General features: G+C 42.8%; 1 protein-coding gene across 16 annotated transcripts in view; it reads right to left on the bottom strand.

The window, feature by feature from the left end:
- Nucleotides 1–16,652, bottom strand: part of KIAA1217 (KIAA1217 ortholog) — a 219,056-nt gene that overhangs the window by 193,593 nt on the left and 8,811 nt on the right. For 4 of the 16 annotated variants that reach the window (XR_011048509.1, XR_011048508.1, XR_011048510.1 and 1 more), the window contains exons 1-2: nt 10,280–10,393; nt 1,901–2,187 (exon numbers count right to left, since the gene is read on the bottom strand). Coding sequence is in view for 12 of the 16 variants with exons in the window: in XM_068404375.1 (XP_068260476.1) it covers nt 1,901–2,187; nt 10,280–10,349 (357 nt within the window). In the remaining 4 variants the exon portion in view is untranslated. Of the gene's footprint in view, nt 1–1,900; nt 2,188–10,131; nt 10,148–10,279; nt 10,398–16,652 lie in introns of those variants that run through there. The other 12 variants (XM_068404369.1, XM_068404368.1, XM_068404367.1 and 9 more) reach the window with 8 other exon arrangements.

The raw sequence follows: 16,652 nt of genomic DNA, 5'->3' as shown, positions 1-16,652 counted from the left end.
TTGATACATTTCAACTAAGCAAATTTCTTACAATCAGTTGGAATAACTTATTTCTGCTTGTTTTTAATGTGGCTTCTGTTCAGTTTATCTTTTTTTTTTTGAAGTTATACTGAATGGATGGATTCTTCAGTCTTTCCCATTCCCAAGAAAGATAGCTCGATGCCCTAAGAGCAATTTTAAAGTTATTTTGTTTTAAAATTCACACTCATTACGTACAATACATATGTCTAATCATCAAAAAATAGAAGCAGGAGTCATTCGCATGAATTTTACCCTCAATAAATTAGCAAGGATGACACATTTTAAACAAATAGCAGGAACAGTTACTGCATTCCTTCTGTAATTTATTGCCTTCAGAAAAGGCTCAAATTACAAAATGTGTAGGGTGTAATGCTGTAAGCTGTTCAAACTAGGTTTGCAGTGTCTGCAACACTGGAACTAAATATTTACATGACTCCAAACGATCTAATCTCTGGATTTCACCCCCCTCCCACCTCCTTTATTTAATTTCTATGCTATCTTTATCCACCACCCGGCACATTCCACACAGTCACTAAAGTTCACAGAAGAGATAAGTGGGGAGGAAAAATAGAAAAAAAAAAAATCAAGATTTTCAAAGGAAAGGAGGGAAACTGTTTAAAAATAAGGAATAGATCATCCTTGTAAGAGCTGAAGTCTTGCAGCAATTTAAGCTGGATATATGTGGATTCTAGCAGTTGCGTTTTGAAGCAGTGATAGCACCTGGGTGTCCAGAGACGCTGTCAAAGAGAAGTTGTAGGGGGCAGTTACCAAATGATAATCTTTCCAGCCCTGTAACAACGGTCAGATCTCCAGAGGTTTGGAAGGCTTCAAAAGTTGCTGAGAATTCTGTAAGAACTCCCATAGCAGAGTATAGTATTTGCCAACCTGTTTTTATTCCTTATTTACAATTAATTTGCTGCTAGTGCTGAAATACCTATAAAACACTAAGAAAAAAAAACACTTTTATAAAAGGTTTGCTATCACTCATTTGTTAAACTGAGAATAACAGGCACAAGATTTTGGACCCTGAACTCTAAATTCTGCTGTTTGATTGAAAAAAAATTAATTATGGAATAGAACATAGATTGTCTGCAAAGCTGAACAGATTAAACTCTAACATTGCACCCAAAACCAGAGCTCAGAGTTAGGCTGTGAAGAGATCCTTGCATGGCATTCCCCGAATTCAGCAGGTTGGCGTGACGGCGGCCTCCACCTGCTCTGAGAAATACATCAGCCTGTCACATCTCCTCTGACCCTACATCTACTTTTTGTTGCTGAAAAGCAATTGGGAGGCAGGCGAAAAGCAAACTACCTTAAGGTACGCTGCTGACAGACCAATGTGGATGTCAAAATAGCTTGGAGGAGGCAGATACCTGTGGATAAGTCCATTCTGTTTGTATTAAAAAACTCAGAAATAGAAAAGAAAGCAAATGAAAGGGTAAGAGAGCCAGCTAAAGCATACAGACACACTCTATGGATATTTTCTTTACTCCCAGGCAGTGGTGCCAATACTGAAAGTGTAACAGAAGTTAACAGCTGTTCCATATTTTCCCTTCAGCTGTGAAAAGTAGATGGAGACCCATATGCTAAGATCAAGAGTCTCACCTTCATCCCTTTCTCCATGTGTATGCTAAAAAAAATGAAAAGCTCTTCAAAAAATGTCAGTTTCAACAAACAATTCCAAGGTAATATTGAATAGTTTCATTTTTATTATTGTTTCTTCGAACTTCAAGGGAGCAACTGAATCTTGGGCTATATCAAAAAGAATCTGTTTAATGCCTTGTTACATTCTCACCTTTTGTATTGGGGTTACACTCAACTTTGTAGAAGTTATAAGGACTGTTTAACAAAAAGCAAGATATGAATTTGAGTTTCATACCTGATCTCTCAGTCTCTCCTGGTGTCCCATTATTGCTGTGGCATGGTGGGGATATTTCTGCTTCAGATGCTCAAGAAAAGCCTCTCTCTTCCTGTCCATTTCTGAGGTTTGCATTCCCAGTATTTCTTTGGAACTGCGAGGGCCACCTACTGTATGTCTTCGAGGGATGTTGCGGGTGGACTTTGAATTAGAAGAAGCGTGACTGTTTGGGGTCGAAAGGAGCTCTTTAGATCGGAGACATTCTGCATCGTCTAGTGATGTTACGTGCAAACTGGGTTTTGCCTGGTCTGAAAAAAAAAACCAACAAAAACCCAAAATAGAATATTATAAGAACTTAATCACAATATTCACATTAATAAGAAAAAGAAAATAATCGATATAAAAGCTAGGTTCTTTTAAAAGTCTGGTAGCATTCAGTGGCATGTTCTGCATCATTAGGCATATATACATCGTAAGAAGTGGCCCGGAAATAATCATTTATATAAGCTATGCACAGTACTTACATACTTCTAACACACAATCACAGTATTGCCTCACAGAAAAGTGAGCATCATTAAAGCAGATGTTCCTTTTATATCATATTCACCACTATGTGACTTGAAAAGAAGATCTGACAGGGCCCTTATTCCCTGACCTTTAGAATCTACAGCACGCTTTCCACGAGAAGAAACAGGTTTCTTCAATAGGCTCCAGTACACTTAATGGCCCTGTAACTAGTATCCTTAAGGATATCAACTGATACAATTCCTTTGACAAAGCAGATCTGAGATCCTTAATCTTTTCTCAGTATGTTTTCAACATGCTCTGAAACACCTATGAAATAATAAGCTTTTTTCCCTGATTTCTGACTGTGGTCTGGTTTTAAATTTCATGGATCTCCCTTGGATTTTATATGTCTCAGGACAGTGGGCTGGAAAATACTACATCACTTTTTCAATAAAGCATTTCTTAAGAAACAGAATAAAAGCAAGTTTTGTGTGATATAAAAAGCAAAAAAAAAACAACCCTCAGACAAATTTTACAACTTTAAGATCTATTTAAGACCAAAGACCATGATGAGGTTTGTAAAGAGAGAGGCAGACACAGAGGGTATGTAAGTGCTGGCTTATCTTCAGGTGACTGTGTAACATGAACCCTCTGGTGCACAAAAAAGTGCAGTCTGGAGCCTTGTTACCTAATACCTTTGAAAAATCCCTCATTCCTTTGTCAGCAAAGAAAAAAAAAAATCAAAACCCAGAAGCACTGAAAAGGCCTCTCCAAGTCTGATGTGGCCTTCCCCATCTTTACCAGGCAGACTCAGACCTCAGACATCCCTGGGAGTGTTAACCCTTTACAGCACCTCCCCAGGAGCAGGGAGCTCCTTCCCCTACGCATTTTTAATGCATCTCTATTTCTCTCCATCTGACACTTTTTGCCTTGGAGCCCTTTATCCTCCCAGCGACGGTCTCCCCCACGCGCTGCCATTTATACGGCACCGCTGTTTGGAAACAGGCACCTACTCACTTCTTTTTATGGTTCAGTCAGTCAGTCTGACACCCTGCCTACTACTCGCCTCAGGATTTTATGCTGAGGATTTTTCAGCTTTCTAGTGTGCGTTGTCAATTGCCTGCCAAGTCCCAAGTAACATCAAGCTCTGGTAATAAAGTCAGTCTTCCATCGGTGGAGCCGCTGCCGGTGTGATGTCCCACAAATTTACATGGGGAACCACTTCCCTGGGGTTTCACAACAAGACTGGGCCCTGGAAGATCCTCAAAGACGTTGCATGTTTCTGTAAGCTCCCTATAATGCTCATGGACTCCAAAATATCAACAACATCCTCTCATGGAAACCTATCCCAAAAGCAGGACCGGACACAGGAGCTCAGATTGCAGGTGGCACCACGCTTTGACGAGCACAGATCCAGGCATGACTTTGGAAACAGGTCTGGTTCACAGGGCAGTTTTACTCTCACACAGATTCAAAATGCCATCTCTGATCTCTGCAGCACCTTCTTAGAAGCACAATCCTGGTTAAACCTTCAGAGCAGCAGCCTCCCATGTATGTGTACACAGACACAGACACGGACACACAGACACACACACACACACACACTCACTCACTCACTCACTCACACACACTCTCTCTCTCTCTCTCTCCTTTTCCAAGCACAACTCAATTACAAAAACATCCAGCCTAACTAATTACTGAAAATTCAGAGCACCTACTGCCAGGTACACTCACCTTGTTTGAGAAAAGTGGTAAAAAAAGTGGAGAGCTTTCAACTAGATTCGAAGGGGGATGGGGTAGTAGCTGGGCTTGCACCACTGGGGCAACTTGGCTCTAGTGTTGAGGTAGACCAGGAGGTCTCCCATCCCCCTAGGGTGAAATCGGTGTGCTCAGCTCGCTCCCTGAAATGCCTGTACACCAACACACGCAGCATGGGGAATAAACAGGAGGAGTTGGAAATCCGTGTTCAGTCGGGGGGCTATGATCTAGTGGCAATTACAGAGACTTGGTGAGACGCCTCGCATGACTGGAATGTGGTCATGGATGGCTATGTCCTGTTCAGGAAAGACAGGCCGCTAAGGAGAGGTGGTGGAGTTGCTCTTTAGGTGAGTGAGCAGCTAGAATGTATTGAGTTCTGTCCAGGGGCGGATCAGGAGCGAGTTGAGAGTTTGTGGGTGCGAATTAAGGGGCAGGCTGGCAGGGGTGATACTGTTGTGGGTGTCTATTACAGGCCACTGGATCAGGATGAGGAGGGTGATGAGGCCTTCTACAGGCAGCTGAGAGCAGTCTCGCAATTACAGGGCCTGGTTGTCATAGGGGATTTCAACTACCCTGATATTTGCTGGGAGGCCTACTCAGCCAGCCATCCTCAGTCCAGGAGGTTCCTCCAGTGCGCTGATGATAACTTTCTGATGCAAATGGTGGAAGAGCCGACTAGGAGAGGAGTGCTGCTGGATCTGATCCTCACTAACAAGGAGGGTCTGGTTGAAGCGGTGAAGGTTGAGGGCAGCCTTGGTTGTAGTGACCATGAGATGGTAGAGTTCAGGATCTCATGTGGCAGGAACAGAATAGCTAGCAGAATCACAACCCTGGACTTCAGGAGGGCCAACTTTGGCCTTTTCAAGCAATTGCTAGGGGAAATCCCATGGGACAGGGTACTAGAAGGTAAGGGGGCTCAAGATAGTTGGTTAGCATTCAAGGACTGCTTCTTCCGAGCTCAAGATCAGAGCATCCCAACAGGTAGGAAGTCAAGGAAGGGTACCAGGAAACCTGCATGGTTGAACAGGGAACTGCTGGGCAAACTCAAGTGGAAGAAGAGGGTGTACAGATCGTGGAAGGAGGGGCTGGCCACTTGGGAGGAATATAAGTCTGTTGTCAGAGGATGTAGGGAGGCAACTAGGAAAGCTAAGGCCTCCTTGGAATTAAACCTTGCAAGAGAGGTCAAGGACAACAGAAAGGGCTTCTTCAAATACATTGCAGGTAAAACCAACACTAGAGGCGATGTAGGCCCACTGATGAATGAGGTGGGGGTCCTGGAGACAGAGGATAAAAAGAAGGCGGAGTTACTGAATGCCTTCTTTGCCTCTGTCTATACTGCTGGAGGCTGTCCTGAGGAGCCCCGGACCCCTGAGGCCTCAGAAGAAGTCAGGATAGAGGAGGAATCTGTCTTGGTAGATGAGGGCTGGGTCAGGGACCAATTAAGCAATCTGGACGTCCATAAATCCATGGGTCCTGATGGGATGCACCCGCGGGTGCTGAGGGAGCTGGCGGAAGTCATTGCTAGGCCACTCTCCATCATCTTTGCTAAGTCGTGGGCAACGGGAGAGGTGCCTGAGGACTGGAGGAAAGCAAATGTCACTCCAGTCTTCAAAAAGGGCAAGAAGGAGGACCCGGGTAACTATAGACCGGTCAGCCTCACCTCCATCCCCGGAAAGGTGATGGAACAACTTGTCCTTGGTGCTGTCTCTAGGCACATCAAGGATAGGGGGATCATTAGGGGCACTCAGCATGGCTTCAACAAGGGGAAGTCATGCTTAACCAACTTGATAGCCTTTTATGAGGACATAACCCAGTGGACAGATGATGGTAAAGCTGTGGATGTGGTCTATCTCGATTTCAGTAAAGCGTTTGACACGGTCTCCCACAGCATCCTCGCAGCTAAACTGAGGAAGTGTGGTCAGGATGATCAGGTAGTGAGGTGGATTGTGAACTGGCTGAAGGAAAGAAGCCAGAGAGTGGTGGTCAATGGGACAGAGTCCAGTTGGAGGTCTGTGTCTAGCGGAGTCCCTCAAGGGTCGGTACTGGGACCAGTTCTATTCAATATATTCATTAATGACTTGGATGAGGGAATAGAGTGCACTGTCAGCAAGTTCGCTGATGACACAAAACTGGGAGGAGTGGCTGAGATGCCGGAAGGCTGCGCAGCCATTCAGAGAGACCTAGACAGGCTGGAGAGTTGGGCGGGGAGAAATTTAATGAAATATAACAAGGGCAAGTGTAGAGTCCTGCATCTGGGCAAGAACAACCCCATGTATGAGTACAAGCTGGGGACAGACCTGTTGGAGACCAGTGTAGGGGAAAGGGACCTGGGGGTCCTAGTGGACAGCAGGATGACCATGAGCCAGCAGTGTGCCCTTGTGGCCAAGAAGGCCAATGGCATCCTGGGGTGTATTAGAAGGGGTGTGGTTAGCAGGTCAAGAGAGGTTCTCCTCCCCCTCTACTCTGCCCTGGTGAGGCCGTATCTGGAATATTGTGTCCAGTTCTGGGCCCCTCAGTTCAAGAAGGACAGGGAACTGCTAGAGAGAGTCTAGCGCAGAGCCACGAAGATGATTAAGGGAGTGGAACATCTCCCTTATGAGGAGAGGCTGAGGGAGCTGGCTCTCTTTAGCTTAGAGAAGAGGAGACTGAGGGGTGACCTCATTAATGTTTATAAATATGTAAAGGGCAAGTGTCATGAGGATGGAGCCAGGCTCTTCTCAGTGACATCCCTTGACAGGACAAGGGGCAATGGGTGCAAGCTGGAACACAGGAGGTTCCACTTAAATATGAGGAAAAACTTCTTTACGGTGAGGGTGACCGAACACTGGAACAGGCTGCCCAGAGAGGTTGTGGAGTCTCCTTCTCTGGAGACATTCAAAACCCGCCTGGACGCGTTCCTGTGTAATATGGTCTAGGCAATCCTGCTCCGGCAGGGGGATTGGACTAGATGATCTTTCGAGGTCCCTTCCAATCCCTAATGTTCTGTGATTCTGTGAAAAAGAGAGTTTTGCTTGCAAGAAGTAAGATTGGCTACTCCAGATGCACTCAGTCAAAATGGTTTCTGAAAGCTGCACAGTCACTTCAATGGATTTTACACGACAGAAAAAATAGGTGGGATGGGGCTGGCTGGAATTTACCATCTCTGATTTGTTGCACCAAAATCCCAGAGGTTATATCCCTGAGGCTGTTGGAACAAAGACGGCAGACATAAATAAGGGATTTCCTTGGAGCTCAGAGAGTCAGCGTGAGCGTGGGTGACTGAATACAGCAATTTGGTATAAACCCTTCAAGTATGGTCACAGCAACAGTTTCAATCTCTGAATCGGTGGCAGGCACTTCCTCAAAAAGGCAGGTAAACACCAACAAACGCAACCAAGAGCTCGTGAATGTGTATTTGGGGTCATAAATCTCTCTCACGCAAAGCCTTTCCCTACTCTGCACTTCAGTCATTTCAAAAGTTTAAGAAAAAGCTAATTATTTGGAACATAAAGAGACATATCAAGCAAAGTGTTTTACCACTATTTGTTATTGAGCGAAGCCTTGAGAAGGAATAAAAAATAATATATTTTTCTTATACTATATTAGAAAGATGAACAAATTATTTTCCTTTCATATATTTGGAAAATACTGTATAAATACCAGTGAAAAAAAAGGAATGTAAACTATGCAAACTAATTGCTAGTCTTGCCAGCGAGCTGACCTGGGAATTCAGCACGCTCCCGCGGCATTACAGCACACAGCAGCACGTGACTTTCACTGCAAACCAAACTCTCCATCATGTTTGAATATGGGTCTTTCCCCTAGTAATTGCTGAAAAAATCTTCCTTGGCCAATTCCTAGATAGGCAAAAGTGATTTTGATGGGGAGGTTGTACACCGGGACGGTGAAACCCTCCCTGCGTACCACGGGGCACATGAACTCCACAGCCGCTGCGTGTGGGCCACAGTGCTACAGCGAGGAGAAACTGAGAGAGGTTTTCTGGATCCTGGAGTTGCTCAATAACAGCGTGGGCAAACCTTCCATATCTTCCAAGTGAAGATAATAGGCCTAGAAAATCAATCCCCACAGATAACTGTGAAATGTGTGAAGGATCATGTGATGGTTCCCAGAAAAGAGCTAAGAGTAGCAAAAGGATAAATTATGCAAGTACCCTCCTTGGAAAAGGAGTAAAGAGAAGCCAATGGAAAACACAGAGGTGTGAGATAACCTTGTCCCCCTCTCTCCCTCCCTCATATACAGAAGCTAAAAGCTGAAGGTCTTTCTGTTCGATAAAAGTAGCAAATCTAGAGGGCAACAAAAAGCAAGACTTGCTGATTGACAGGAGAGGGCTTTGGTTATCCAAAGGCTTGGGTAAAACTTACGCCTGAAATGCTTCTCTCATCTGAAAACAAGTTTCAGGATTTCTTAACTTCACCCATCACTACAGTGGACATAACTACAGGAAAGGTCCAGGTCTGCAGTATGTCTAGGATTATCAGGAAGATTATCGTGAGGGATTAATTGCTGTGAGTGGGAAATAAAAAAAAAAAAAAAGAAAAAGAAAAAAAGAAAAAAGCCCTTCAACATGTCCTGGTATGCAGTTCTTCTAAGTCACACCCTCAATGAACTCTACAAAGGTCAGGAAAGTCACTTTCCTCTTTCCTTTAAATGTTGTGAAGATTTTCATAGTCCTTTTTTGCAGCCCAGGTGACATGAGAGAAGAACATTTTCAGAATCATTTCAGAAAGAAACAAGTATGGACCTGACCCATACTGGTACTATGAAATTGAGCCTTGAAGAAAACCACATTCAACACTTCAAGTTTAAAAAAGAACACAACTTAAACAGCATGAATCCAACCCACCCACGTTATATTTATGCTAGCAGTAAATTTGAGATTATTTGGAATCTTTCTAATTTACTCCACTGTCTTTACAATTATCTCTGTTTCCAAGGAACTTCCAAATGTAACTTTTGGGTATAGGCCAAAACTACTAAATTTGGTTATGCACGCGCAGCATTGAAAATTTTTGGGAATCAGAGGATCAGTCTGGTCAGACCCGTGTTTTTCTAGTTCCACATGTATCTCAGGCAGCTTCATAGAACCCATAGAGAAGAAATATGTTACTTGAGGCTTTTTTTTCCTATTCAGACACATCTGTAAGTGAAGATTTACACCCCACTAAACATAAATACATACAGACACAGATGCGTGTGACTTGCACTGCCCAGTATTTTAAGTTAAAAAATTATTCAGAAGAGCATCAAACAATTAATGAACCCCCAAGAAAAAAGAGTATTTTTTTCTCCTAAGTTGTCTATGCACTATTTTCTGGTATTACATACTCGTAAGCTTGTGTGATTTTTTTTTTTTAAAACCACATGTACCCGACCATGCACTATTTGTTTCACAGAAGCACAGTAACACAACTTTTTCTTAAATGTCAATGAGGAATACAATACACATGAACTGGGAATGTTCACAGGTGCTCCACAAATACTATAATAGATATAGATTAGATTAGGTATTTGTCATGCTACCTGAACGTTATGCTCCATGTGGAACATCCCACATAGAATTCACCAGGGAACAGTTTTCATTCGCTTTTAGACAAAATACATAGTGCAACAGTACTGTACAAATGCACCACAGCTGACCCGACGTGAAAACCACACTTATAATTTCTCGGTTTCACTCCAAAACAAACCCAACTGCTTTCACACAAAGTAAACTAACCCTGTGATAATCTGCCATGCATCTCCCTCTTTTAAAAGACACCCCGAGAAAAAGATGAGTGCAAAGCTACTTTTATGCAAGAAGAGCTATTCCTCTGCCGTAGGTGAAGCATGCAGAGCATTTAAAGGGAACATGACATTATTTCTCCCCCCCATCGTGGGAGCAGCACCCTCTGCACCAGCCAGCATCCTGCAAACGGTGACAGCAGTACGGCATGCTCCCTGCTTTAAAGGTTTGACAGAAACCTCTCTAAAGAGCAAGTCAAACTCACAAAGTTGGAGTATCAGGGAAATCTGCAGAGCCATTAGCACAAGACAGGCATGCTTTTTTTCCCCATGCATTCTGCCTCCAGTTATAAAAAGCAGCAACGAGAGGCACGTTCAAATGAAACTCCATCTTTGCCTGATTCTGTTACTTACCCTTCATTTGCCTGCTGTCTGTTGAGCAAGCCGGGCACAGCTCAAGTTTCTGGCTTTCATTTTCTTCCATTGTCCCTGCCTACCGCACAAGCTCCCCTCTCCAACTCGGCAGCCGCAGCGCCCGGACTGTCAGCGCCAGCCTCGGGGAGGAGGAAGGAAACTCTCCCTTCCCCGGTGCAAAGTCCCCCCCTAAGCGCCCCGCATGCCGGGAGCCGGGGTGCTTGCCGCGACGGTGGGCAGCGGCAGCCGGAGGAGCCCCCCAAGCCCTGGGCCCCAACAGGTGATGGGCTTTTCGGCAGGCGAGCCCCTAGCCGGCTCACTCCCCGCCGCAGCCGGCCAGCCTTATGAAAGAGAACATTTCAAACATGATTACAGGCCTGAGTCTCTGCTGGAATCCGAATCCATAGCCTTTTCAAATCTCTGTCATGGGACAAAAGCCTTTCCACAGAATATTTTTTTAAGCTCGTAACCACCAAGCCCACAAACATTCCTGATAAATGCTCCTCTGTCTTTTTTAGCGTCTAGTTTAAAAGTAATTCATTATATAAGCGCTTTGAGGTTTTGTTTTCTGTTGAATTCTTTCAAGCTGCTCAGAGAGTGAATCCGGGAAAAATCAAGATACAGGAATTCAACTTTAGTGAAGCCAATAAAAATGAATGGTAGCAATATGTAAGCAGGGACTTTGGTTAAGAGGGATTTCGAAGACTCAGTAGCAAAGCATATAGAAACATATAACTAATTCTCTTTTAGCGGATCAGAGGCAGGAAGACGGCATGAGAATCAACAGATTCACTGGGCTGCGAGGCAAAAAATAATGTGGCTGAGAAGGATGAGATCAAATCCCACAGATTCCAGCCGATGCCACATGTGTTGATTTAGTGGAGAATATCAGACCGGATTAGCCTATCAAAAACTAACGCAGAGCCAGAGATGGTGGAACAAACTGAGCATTGAGTTACAGCACCAAGACCAGAAAGTTTATCCATGGACAACTTCTGAATTAGGTTAAGAGCAAAGCATAACTGAGATATTAAAAAAAATATGCAATTTCTCATTTAAATCAACCTCATACTGCAACACCAGATAACAGTTAGTATCCTGGATGTCTTTTTAAACAGACGTAGCATAATCTGGTCTTCCAAGCTTTCTTCAACTCTGACTTCAATATAACATCAGTTAAATTCCTTGCAATGACCTCTCAACCACCCAGTCCAGACAGGCTAGGAAAATTCCCCTACGTTTCCTTCTACATCTCTATCTGGCAGAAATGTCATCCTGTCTACTTAGATTATTGAATGCAGAAATGTTTTTTGTATATATAAATTCAATACAGAAGCTCAAGGAGAACCACTCTCCTCATGCCCCAATCCTCCCCCTTCCAGACAGAAAAAACATTTGAGCAAATTACAATTGACAATCAGTAAATGAACAAAACTATTGTTCATTAGTCAGACATACATATTCTCTAGCACCTAAAAAATATTTATTTTCCTTTTCAATGATTAATTCTATATGGTCTTGGAACCTGGCAAAGGTCCCAGAAATCTGGCACGGAAAACATAGAAAAGATGAAAATACAATCTAAACATTAGCACTGCTATATAAGGTCTGCAGTACAGTGCTCCCAACAGAATACTCCTATAGTTGCCCTGCAATATAAAGAAAACAGTGTGATACACACTGTATTTAGAGTAGTGTTTTTACTGGCCTTGGGTTACTCTTTGCTCATTTGGATTGTGAACTATTTTAGGAGGAGAAATGATGGCCAGCCATCCCTCTTATCTGATGTTGCCTTTTGTGATATGGAGGAACGTGCCTTTAACACTGACGTTTTCCAGAGTCTGGACAAGCGTGATGAGCCTCTTGCAACTTACATTCACAGCCAGCTGGAAGGAGAAGAGGGCTCTTACAGGATAGTGGTCACTGAACACCACCAACTTCAAGAAATATAAAATAACTCCAAATCTCAGAAACTGGGAAAAGCAAGCCAGTGCAGTTGCCTGGAGCAGCAACATGAAAGCTGTACCAAGATATTATCTGTACACAGGGCTCAGAAGCTGAAAGTGAGGAAACTAAGGGCTTAAAGAGCTCTTTATCCTTTCAGGCTTAAAAAGACCTTATCCTGAAATAACGCAATGGAAAGCGCAAAACATACTTGTCTACAAATGGAAGATGCTTTTGCAGCCTTGTACAAAACTAGGGTTAGCTCTGGAGATCAGTACAGTTTGTACCAAGAGACTTAATAAGATCAAAACCAATGCACTCTAGCCCTTTAGGAGGCTTCACCTCCATCCACGGTGGGGAAAAAAACCAGAAAATTAGTTTAAGACTAAAAAAAAATAAAATTCATTAAAATTAAAATACCTACTTTTAGCCAGCACCATTAGTTTCTACAACCAAGAGCACAAGACAGAGAGTTGGTCTCTTGACCTCTCCACTGCTGTGTCCTACTGAGCAGCCAGGTGCCCCTTAGGACAGTGCCAGCCTGGTCTGAAACCATCGCTTTCATGGCCACAGCAAGATGCTCCCACTGCTGAGACTGACAGTAAATGGCATTGCTGATACTGCTCAGGGGCCTGCACAACACGGACACCCAAAATGCAGAGATGATCTAAGAGAGATTGCTTATTTGGTTGTGAACGTGTGACTTGAAAACTGAGTGTCACCTTGGGAGAACTTCTGCAGCTGCAGAGGTACACTCTCCAAAGGGATCAAAGAGCATTGGCAAACAGTAAGACTAAACATGGCACACTTCAGTATCATCAAAATCAAACAAAACAAAAGAGCCTGCCCAGCCTCAGAGGAAACATAATCATCTCTGCTGCTGCTCAGGAGCAGCAAGGTCTCAAAACATGTTCTCACTTTAAAGGAAAAAACTTGGTTCTTTGGTACCAAACTGGATTTAATGAATATATATAAGAAGGTAATTCCTTAAAATGTTACCCAAGTCTACTTAAAAGAATTAGTGAAATCCTTTTAGCAACTGAGAAATTGGAGAGAGCCAGAACCATTGCACTGTTAGGCTCAAATAAAGAGCTCCCCAGCACAGTCACTGGGATGAATCACTAATGACAAGTTAAATAAACTTGATTAACCAGTTCACAGCACGCAATCAGAATTTGTTTATCTGCAGGATCCACAATAACAGTGGTGCCTTTTAATTACTGTGCTCAGATCTGGACCCATCAATATCAAAACAATGCACAGAGAATAACTGCTAACCGGTTACGATGTTTTAATTGTGTTTAAAATTAATGTCCCAGAGCGACTTAAACACTTCTGGGTTTAGCATGTGCGTAAAAGGAACAATTAACAAATACTGGCTGCACTCAATTAGTCAAACTTGTAATATACAACAATGGCTCCACGACTCTAGCAATTATTCACAATGAAAAAACTAGGAAGTTAATTATTAATAGTTAAATCAGAAGAAGCATCCCATAATTAAAGACCTGTCTCAACGTCCACGTGAAATTATGTAGCCACTGAGAAATACATCATGAATGCTCTCCGTAGGAACCAGCCCAACACTGTCCAGCCTACTATAGTCCAGAAACAAAATAAATATTAGACCTGAAGTGGTGAGGCAGCAGTCTGGGAGGAATTACAAGGAGTCAAGAGGGCCACATGGCAGCACCTCTCCAAGCCATTACGTGGCCAGAGATCACTTGGGCCTGCCCTGGAGGAGGGGAGCATCAGGAGGATGGTCCAGCAGGTTAGGAAACCTCCACCCCACGCCCAGGAGCTGCAGGTGGCCATTCGCTACCAACCAGTCGGATTTGAAATGGAGAAAGTAACTTTAATTAACTACAGAAAAACAGCACTGAGGGTGGTGAACCTGACTTCCACCCCAGTCAGCAAAGAGCAGCTTCAGTACTGCAAGTCATTTGTGCATATCTCTATTCTCACTTGTGCTCACTGAGTTCACTGTGGTCCTCGATGTAGTCTCTCAGTGCTTCATAACTAAAATAGACTCACTCCTAAAAGAAAAAGACTATGTTCAGATATGTATATGATCAAAGATGATACAATACTAGCCACTAGCTTGTACAAGCAAAATGAAAAAAAATCACTGAGGCCTATCAATATGAACCCATGCAACTAGATCTGAGCGTAAAGAGGTTTACACTACTTCAAAATTAATTGTCTACTGATTTAGTATAGCATATCAAGGAATCACAGATTTTTAAGCTGTGGAGGGGGGCTTTATGATCATTTGGTCTCATCTGCCTAGCAAGGAATTTCAATGAATTGGTTCCTATTTCAAGTGCAAGGTTACTAGTTAAATTAAAGGAAAACATCTGAACTTGATTTTAAAATCTATTATGACAAACAATCTAATACAACCTCTGGGATTATTTAGCATGAAATTACATTCACTGTAAAAAAAATCTGTGGAGAGTTTCAGTGTTTATACTCTGTACATTCCAGTGCGGTTAAGAACTTCCATGCTTGTGAGGAAAAAATTAGCCGAAGGACTGAAATGGTAACACTCCAGCTGAAGTAAAAAAGAAAACTGAGTATGAGCTTCTCTAGACATCTCCACAACAGACTTTTATCATGTCTTGTCAAACTTACAGGTTTCAGTTCTTTCGGAGAAGTTCAGAGACTGACAGTGGTGCCAAACGATACAATCATTTCTGAAAATCACAGGGGCCCCACCAGCCTTAATCACTAAAACAGCTATTAAAACGAGTCACTAAGAGGTTGAACATGAGATATTCAGGCAGAAGAGACATTCACCATTCCAACTGCATTTCAAACGGAGCTCTGGGGAGCAGCTATAATCACCTGCCACTTGGCAGCGCCAAGCTCTTAGGTACGAAGAAGGATGCAGTGTCCTAGCCCCCCTCCAGCCAAAAAACACTGTGCTGTTAAGTGCCTTATGCATCTCCAAGTAACAGAGCATCCTTCATTCATGCCGAAAGACGTTTTGCTCAAGCTCACAGCTCTCATGTGTGGACACCTATATCATGTGAAGTAGGTTAGGTTTTCTGTTTTCCAAGTTTTATTCTTGTTTCCTTCCTCCCCCTCCAATTTTTTAAATAAATTAACAGGTCTGAAAGCAGTGAACACATGTGCATGCCCTAAATCAAACTGAGAAAAAGGACTGTGGTCATCACAAAGAAGCGCTAACATTCAAGTGGGGAGGGGAGAAGAAAAAAGTGATTATTCTCTTTCATCCATAGCTTTATCTCCCTCTTTAATTTGGGACAATCCCAACAAAGGTAACTCTAGATACACTTTAACGTGATTTCCCTTCCCACCGCCCAAGGTAAGATGGAGCAGAGCTAAATAAGCATAATTACAGGGTGCATGTTTCCAACTCGTGTAATGCAATACCTTATTTCAGACTTTTTACCCCCCCATTGCTGTCATCCCACCGTACCAAGCTAACATTGATATTAGTACATTGCCATCAGTGCAGCCAACTTCGAACTGAAGACTCTGGCATGCTACAGCTCCTCCTCGCGCCTGCCAGCTTGGCCAGCTCTTCACACACCACACTTTCCATACAGGGTCACCTATGGTAAGGAATAAGATCAGCCCACAAACACAGAAATAGAAACTATGAACATCTGTTTTTGTAAGGTACCAAACAAATAACTCTGTGAAAGGAAAATGTGCCTTACATCGTGGAAATTTCAATCACTAGAGTTTAATCAAATAAAAAGCAATATGTGGGTGGGAAGGAACAGTGTAGGGAATTGTTTCTGAGGGAGGTGGAAGAAAGGAAGGGGAGAAGGTCACTTTTAAGTCTATGTGATCTACATTCAAATTCTGTTTCTCCCCAGTGTAAAGCATTTTGATTTTGGTAAGTTCCCTTTTGGATGAATTCACTCAAACAGAGCTCTGGTAAGAGTTTGGATTCAAATTGGTCCAACTTCTTAGCAGTGCCAGAACAATAGACTTTACGCCTGAAACACTGACTATTGCTGGTTTCACAGATGTATGCAGGATCTGGTTGTAAATGATGAGGTGACATGCTTTAGTGATCAAAGGTATTGAGAACTGCTCTTTGCAAAGTACAATTATACTTAAAAAGAATCATGAGAGATCCTTTAATTTAGCTCCTACCAAGTACACAGGGAGTTTAGAAGATTGTCAGTTGACTGCTTGAATTACTAGGAAATACAAACCGTATTTTGGTTCCAAAAGTAATACAATTGTTCAAATTATGTTGTGATTACCATAACTACTTACTTATCAACAAGCAATTATGATAAATATTCTACCAAAACCAATTGTTTAAATAAAATAATTAATAAATAATGATTAGAAATTAACACAACGATAGCACTACTGCCAACCTTCAGTATTGCCAACCCACAGCATTCACAGAATTCATGATTATGGTCTTTCTTGAAAAGTC

Source organism: Nyctibius grandis, chromosome 7 (assembly GCF_013368605.1).
Source record: "Nyctibius grandis isolate bNycGra1 chromosome 7, bNycGra1.pri, whole genome shotgun sequence".
NCBI classification, from domain to species: Eukaryota; Metazoa; Chordata; class Aves; order Nyctibiiformes; family Nyctibiidae; genus Nyctibius; species Nyctibius grandis.
The sequence above is the reverse complement of the archived record's forward strand: the minus strand, read 5'-3'. Positions and strand labels throughout refer to the sequence as shown.